This window comes from Cololabis saira, chromosome 1, assembly GCF_033807715.1.
Source record: "Cololabis saira isolate AMF1-May2022 chromosome 1, fColSai1.1, whole genome shotgun sequence".
NCBI classification, from domain to species: domain Eukaryota; kingdom Metazoa; phylum Chordata; class Actinopteri; order Beloniformes; family Belonidae; genus Cololabis; species Cololabis saira.
This window is the reverse complement of record NC_084587.1, coordinates 16,064,847-16,072,722: the sequence shown is the minus strand read 5'-3', so window position 1 is coordinate 16,072,722 and position 7,876 is coordinate 16,064,847. Positions and strand designations below refer to the sequence as shown.

Genomic DNA, 7,876 nt, shown 5'->3' with positions numbered 1-7,876 from the left:
GTTACAAAAACGGTCTATTTTCAACCCAAACAAAGTCGTTTCGACTATTAAGTTTAATTAAACTGCAACAAAAAACTATCAAAACAATAATACTCAGTCAACACTGACTTTGGACATAAATCCTTGTCATTTGGACCAGATGCATAAACAACACACACACACACACACACACACACACACACACACACACACACACACACACACACACACACGGACAAAAAAACCCTAAAAAAAACCTTGCTTCATTCCTATGCAGAATTACACGTACACAGGATAATTCACTCAGAATGTATAACAATGATTTTTGTCTAACGTCTCTTTTAAACAATTTTAAAATAGCATACTCTTTTTGGAATCTATCCATAGCCCAAAACACTTGCTTATTAACACTTATGGTAATTAATTTTAAATTGTCTGTAAGAGTGGCTGAAAAATGTGTGTGGTTGTTATGTTTGTATCTCTGCTTGTATCTTTGTGGCCCTGTGACGAACCGGTGACCAGTCTAAGGTGTAATAATCACAGCCGTGTGTAACAGTCACGCGTCAAAATGGCTTCCAAGACAGCCAAGGTCAGTTTAAAACAAAGTAAACCACGCTCCATTTTCTGTCTCCCTCCTCATCGTCTGCAGGCAAAGCCACGCGACCCCCATCTACAGGCTGCAGGTAAAGCAGGCGTTGCTGGTCTTGATTTGGCGTTTCATTTGTCTTTTTTTTTTTCTTTTCGATTCACATTTTGTAAAATTGTGCTTCTTTTTTTTTTGGTGTTGCTTTATTGGTTGTGAAGTAAACATTTATATGTGGATGATTAATTAAGGGGCGTGTCTGCATCTTATCATGGTTTAAAATCGAGAGTGGAAATCAGGCTTGTGCTCCTGCGTTAAAATTCAGTGAAGAATGAGATTTATAAAAGAGAGGCATACATGCATTTCTGCTTTTTGTGCATGCACACAGTAGATCACAGTTTTATGCATCTGGCCCATGGATACTACAATCCCTGACTTTTGAAGCTTTTTTTGCAGGAGAACCCGTCCTGATTCTGGCCGTGTCAGAGCTGGATGCTTTGCAGCTTGGTCAGGTTTTCTTTTTTTTTTGGTAGATTTTTTCCACTTCATTTACTTTGATTTCAATTTTGTCTTCTTTTGTTTGATAGAAAGATTTTCTTTTCTTGAAGAAAAAAAAATTAATATAAAACCGTTGGACAGTATCAAAAGCTCGGCAGTTAGAAAAGTAACCGATAGGGATGGGGCACAGCGAATGTTTCTGATCAAATCTTCTCTTTTCATTAAACATTGGGATCCCAAAGGAAGAATATTGAATCTCACAGCAAAGAGAACACAAATGTGACATGGGTGATTTTGGTCATTCAAATTCACGAGGATTGGATTGTCTTTACTCCACTGTAGCATGGCATAGAAAATTGATTGATGTCAAGTCATAAAAATATTTTTTCAAAATAGTGGTTTTGCTCTAATCAGCTCAAAACATCCCGAGCCTGCGAACACAACATTTTGCTGAGAAGATCAAAATACTAAGCTGTTATAATATTATGGGGGGGTTCAAATCTCTAAAATGTACCTGATGACATAATAAGTTCTACATCCTCATAGTAATGTATACCCAGACAGTTTGTGCTGTAGCCAAGGAGTGTTTGTTGGTTAAAGAGTCAATGAAAGAATATGCAAACTTCACTGACGTTAGAGATTCAAAATCTTCTCCTCATCCACGCATAGGCGAGTTTTTACTGAGCGGCGCTGGTGCTATCCATCCCTCCCTCTCTCAACTAAAGCTCCTCCTCCTCCTCTTCTCTCTGCAGGAGGGGTCAGTGGCGATCGTAGGCAGAGGCTGTTGCCGTGGCAGCAGGGCCCGCCCCCCGTGATGTTGCACTGTAATAGTATGGTGAACCTGCAAAGAAACAGATATATGTTTCACTATTGGAATTAGGAAACAAAACAAGAAAAATGAATGTAACTAATTTAAGTTATTATTAAGTGTAGTTTGGAAGAGTTTGATGTTAAAATTTTAATTTTGTCCTCATTGCTTGTGATTTTTTTCCCATTTTTTTTCTTTTGTTGTGCTGCCAACATAAACACTGATTTCATGTAACAAAGCACACGTGGATGATAAACCAGTTAAAATTCCATCTTTTTCTATCACTCACAGGTGGAATAAACCTAATGTTCCGAAAAAATTAGTTACTCTTTAGTGTTTAGTATATGGATACTTTTTTTATTACATTGTTTAGATCTCTTGGTTTTGGTGGGGTGGACATTTTTTCTAGACTTCTTTGTATAATGTAATGTAATTTGTTTTATTTTTAAGTCTATTTTTTTTCAGATTTTCTAAATCATACTCCCCTTGTTCATTCCAGTTACCTTTATTTAACTTCCTCAGTTATCTTTACTTCTTACTAACACCAGCTTTTTTTAAACTGCATACTCCAGACATGGCCCACAAGATGCAGTACGTACTGCAGTATATACTGCATACTGGTCCAGTAGCATTGTCCGTACATAAGGTGCCACAGTACAAACTAATTATACCACAACATACCGGTACTGTATCTAACTCTAACATATTTACTGTAGCTGTGTTTGCCGTCTCATCCTGGGGAGTGTAGCGTGATTTTATCAATAACAGTTGATGTGATGCATTAAAAGGCTTTGCACTCTTAGTTTTAAGTGGTCAATGAATTAAGTATTTCAGAAGAAAAAATAGATCTGATGAAATATCATAGTCTTTGATCAATATGTCCAAAAAATATCTATTAGCAGCTTACAACAATTAAAACTGAAAGTGAGAACAGGAAGTGCAATGAAAATATAGCTAATGATCATGTTAAAGTTTAAATATAAATATATATATGTACACACATACACACACTTTCTCCTCCAAATACATTTGGTTAACCTGAAGAATTGGTTTAAACTATAACACTGTACTCTCCTCTCGTGTCTTATCTCAGAGAAGCTCTCTCACAATGTCATCATGCGCACAGATCTCAGCAATTAACTTGGAGACTGTCTTTTTTTTCTTTATTACAGATAGGAATGATGGTTAAAATGACAAATCTATGACTCATGTTGTAATGAATCTGAAGTTTCCGTTAAAACACAGTGTACACGTGAAATGAGCGGCTTCAATTTTCTGTTAAGATTACATTTTTACTGTGAATGTGAGTAGTGAAAGGCAGGGATGAGATGACATGAGCTGATGAGGCTAATAGCAGGAAAAAATAGTCTCCCTTTCATGTAAAACCGAATGAATCTACTCCCTCTGTGTCCCGAGTCTCTCAGTTCCACCCTCCTCTCTTTCTATCTTTCTCCGTCTCTCGCTCCCTCCCAAACGCAAACACACGCACACACACAGCCACACACACGGAGTCACACACCATCTAAGTGACAGTCTAAGTTGACACACTGAGTACAGCTCTACCATCACTGATCCCCTGGGTCTATTCTCTCCCCAGAGAGGAGGTCAATTCAATACTGTAACCCCAGAGACACACACAGCCCCACTTTCACACCCCTTAAGACACAAAAAGAAGAAAAAACACCTACATACCAACCTGTCTCTGTCACTTCCATCAATCAGACTATGTGTGTGCTGACAGGTTATGTCTGTCCACACTCCAGGTAATCTCAGGAGCTTCTTTGGGGAAGTGAGGCATTAAGTCTACCTGACAAACTCTTAAATCTCACTCAAGGCTTCAGACACCTTCTCTTCTGTTTTGCGTCATTTAGTTTTCTTTTTTATTATCCCTTTTCATCCATTTGTCTCCTCTTGTCTCATCCCTCTCTGCCTTTGTTCTCTCACATTTGTAAAGTACATCTTGTATTCAGACGATGCGTCCGCTAATCAAACTGTAGCTCCCTTCACTTCTCTTCCTCTTTTTTCCCCCCTGTTCGGTCTGTGTGTTTTTACCACGTCCTAGTTTTTATTCTTTCTTTCTTTCTGCACCTACCTTGCATCTGTCCTGCCTGGCTGGTGAAGAGACTGGACGAGCAGCCGATCTCCGTCCCCAGGAGAGACCCATAATCCTGCTGAAACACTGGGGACAGAGGGAGTGGAGAGAGGGAGGGAAAAGGAGAGGTGAGGAGAGGAAAGGGTGGGGCCCGCACTACAGTTCATCACCCATCTCAACTCCTAAGCTCCATCACCCGTCTGAAGATAATAGCTTTGATGCTAAATATATGTTTATATTTCCCCTGAAACGTTGACGCAGAGATGCGGCACCTCTAGTGGTGCTAATGCAATGACATTAACTGGAATGAGGTTAAATATTATGAAACAAATCAATACATTTTATGACACTAATGCAAAAATCATTGATTTACAACACACCCACAGAGATGCTAAAGGGACAGCTGCTGCTGCAATGGTTGTCACAAATGTCTAATTTCCATTGTGCTGCCATGATTCCAAGTTATCTTTGTACACGTTGTTGTGTTACATTCATATTATAAGATTATGTTTTCATCCTTATAGTTGTTCTGGGAACTAATGTCGAAAGGAGTTAAAAAATAGTGGTAGTTTCTCATCATATTTATGTGCTTGACAATTTATCAGCTTGGTCAAAACAATGCCAGTTCTCACAGCTTTCAGATGGACCTAATATGCAAGAATGAATATCCCGTTTCCTCCTTCTGTGTCTTTGCTAATTAACAGATTCTGCATGGGAATGTGTGTCAAAGGGGAAAAGAAGCCCATTATGTTGCTTTATTTCTTGGCTATTATTGCGTTGTTATTGTGATGGTGTCTGGATGAAACATGAATTAACAACCGATCGACGATGACATCCTTCCCAACATCTGTATAACAAATTTCTGTAATGATGACTCTTTATCTTTTCTTTTTCTTGCTGCATGTCTGCCTGGCAGTCGCATGTAAGGCGTTCAAATCCCCAAATTGCCAGTATTTCAAACTAACAGTACTATTATTAGCACATCTATGCGGCATGATTTACACAAAGCAGTATTGAAAGAGTTGGGATTGGCATGTTAGGAAATTATTACATTTAATTCAGTAGCAATCTGGTTTAGGTAACCAAAGGTGAGCATAACAGTGTGGGGTACACCAACCTAATAGGCTGGGGTTTGGAAATCTCCATGATTCGTTGTACGTGGAGTACTGCGGATGGGAATATGGACTTCCGGAAAAATCTCCCCCTGGAAGAAAGGAAACAAAAACAGAGAACACCAGCAGTTTAAGGAAGAGCAGAAATTTGAGATAATTAATGAGACTAGATAATCCTTTAGAGTTACGGTGCAAAGACAACCCCTCTAATACCCCCAATATTCCAAAATCTAGTCAAAATTGCTGTTTTTCTTAGCAAAAATATCTGCCAATAGGGTAATAAAACTGTTTTTGTATCAAAATAGTCTTCTAATTTTCTTGAAACAAGACATTTCTACTTTTTTAGAAATTCGTTTTTGCAACAAGACAATGTAAGAGACACAACTTCACATTTTTGGAGTTTGCCGTTCATTGATTGCTTTCAAGTAGACTTGATAGTACAAAGGTCTCAGGTACAGTACTGGTACAAAACAAAATGGAACGGCAAAATTACTGAGTTTTTGATACAGTCACGTTATGACACAAAGTCTTCTTTTCTCCATTCCTTCCCAGAATTATGGTGACGGAAGGTTAAGCGGGTTTATTTCTGCATGTACTCATCAGTTATCTTTGTCTCTCATGAATTGTCTTAAGGTACGCCATTATATACGTGGAGTTAGAACATCTGAGGGATTAGCTGGAGTTCATTGTCCATGATTTCACTAAGAAGCAGTGGATTCAATATTTTACAAAGACACAGCTGGTGCCTACAAAATAGTGGATGTAACTCTTTTCAGGATGTCATGTGGCTTGCAGAAGCAAAGGATGTTTCCCCTGCAGTTTTGTGCAATCTTACTTTTTCAAATCAGAAAAAGAAAATGTATAAGTAACATTTTTTTCTGCAATAGTCCTATAGTCGTTTGTGTGAAAATGGTAAATATCCAGAAGACCTGTTTTCCAATTCCATTTTGTGCAATTTCAATGTGTGATAGAAATGCGCTCTCTTAGCCCTGAGATGGACTGACAATCCGCCTCACCAAATATGAAATATGCTCTGGTGCAGGTCTCAATAAATAGCATAATGCCCATATTCCTGGACTTTCCCTAACGTCCACTCGCAACACAGTTGTAAGTCTGAAAAGTCCTTGGAAAATATTGAAATTCAGTTCTCCAACCTCAGTTTGCATACGTGGCCTTTTACCACCTTCCAAGCATCTTTAAAAGTTACATACAATACCATTATATATGTTTTATGGATTATCACCTTTGAGACTATCTCACTTCATGAAATGCTTTGACATGTTAAGGTTTTAAAAAGGTAGAAATTGCTGTCAATGTGAATAATGGCTCAGTGAAACAAAAATGAAGTACTTTACGAAATCTGTCCAGTGCCTCTACAACATGACTGTTCATATAGTTTGAACTGGAGAGCTATGTGAGACTGAAGAGGTCTTGCAACGTACAGGATGATAGCGGAGCTTTTCTCCCTCATTTACTTCTTACTGTCTGGGGTTTACTCTTCCTCTTGTCTTCTCATCCCTCTCTTCCCCTCACCCTATTGTCTTTATTTTACTTTCGCGTCCTCTGACCTACCTGACTTCAGCCCGCCCATCACTCTTCACATCAAAACAACATTCTCCTCGATTTCTTCTCCTCTTTTTCCCCCGCTTCTCTGCCGACTTTCCCTTTTTTTCTTTTTTTTTTTTTTTTACTCTTTTGCTCTCTCTTTCTTTACTCATGAACCATCTCTCCTCCCAGGGGATCCCTCTCCCTGAGCTGACAGTCACAGACCCTGATGCCCCCTCCCTCCAGCGTACCCTCCCTCCACCCATTCCTCTTCTCTGCCTCTCGTTCTGTCGGTTCTGCCTCACTGCTCTCCTACACCCCCTCTGAGTGTCAGCCCCCCTGCTGCAGAGAGAAAGACAGAGAGACAGAGAGAGAAGGAGAACAGTGGAAGAGACTTGCTTGCTTAATGAAGGTATGATATTAGACAGAGCGAGCAAAAAGAGGATAATTTGCCGGAGAAGTGCTGAGATAAAACAAGCTGGAGAAGCAAAGTTTGTAGATTATCTGTCTGCATAATTCCCGTCAGCTCACTGATTCAAGCAGCATTGACTCCGTGCTAGTTTATACGTACAACTTTTCTTTGTGCAAGTGTGCGCGGTCTTATATACGCGCGTGTGTGTGTGTGTGTGTATGTTGAATTGCGTCTGTCAGGTGGGGTCGAGATGTGGTCTCCATGGCACCCCTGGGTGCAAACATCCTCTCCCTTGTCATCACCGTGGTGACGGGAATGTGTCAGGTTGTTTAGGAGACAAGGAGAGAGAGGAAAAGAGGGCTCAGGGGTCTCCCTTGTGTAGCTCGGTGTCAAGGTCGCACGCACACACTGTCAAAAACAAACACACATGCACACAAACAATGCCACGCACCAACCCAAATACACACTCAAATATGCTGTCAAACCTGAGGACAGGACAGGGTAAACGCAGGGGTACGGGGCGACAGGGTTACCCATCTTTAGACGTGCTGTTCCTACATGTCCGCTGAGACTCTGCGTGTGTGTGTCAACCCACGGGTGTGCGTGTCACATACTGAATGATTGGGAATACACATAGGCAACAACTTGCAAACAACATAGCTTTTTTTTTTCTGTCTCTTTTTTTTTCTTACTTTGTTCCACAATGCTGTTCGTGTTTCTCCCTGTATTTCGCGGCAGTATACTTCACATTGACCACGAGCTTACCTCCGACGCGAGTGAAGGAGATGAGAGAGCAGGAATAGTACGCCAGGATTGAAACACAAAAGCGCCGTGGAAGGCGGAGTGG

The 7,876-nt window shown here is 40.1% G+C and overlaps 1 protein-coding gene across 1 annotated transcript in view; it reads right to left on the bottom strand.

Annotated features, from left to right (window-relative positions):
- Positions 1-755: 755 nt before the first annotated feature.
- Positions 756-7,876, bottom strand: part of pax5 (paired box 5) — a 53,465-nt gene continuing 46,344 nt past the window's right edge. The window contains exons 9-11 of the mRNA XM_061730159.1: positions 5,078-5,164; positions 3,961-4,047; positions 756-1,901 (exon numbers count right to left, since the gene is read on the bottom strand). Coding sequence (XP_061586143.1) covers positions 1,819-1,901; positions 3,961-4,047; positions 5,078-5,164 — 257 coding nt within the window. The 3' untranslated portion in view covers positions 756-1,818. The remainder of the gene's footprint in view (positions 1,902-3,960; positions 4,048-5,077; positions 5,165-7,876) is intronic.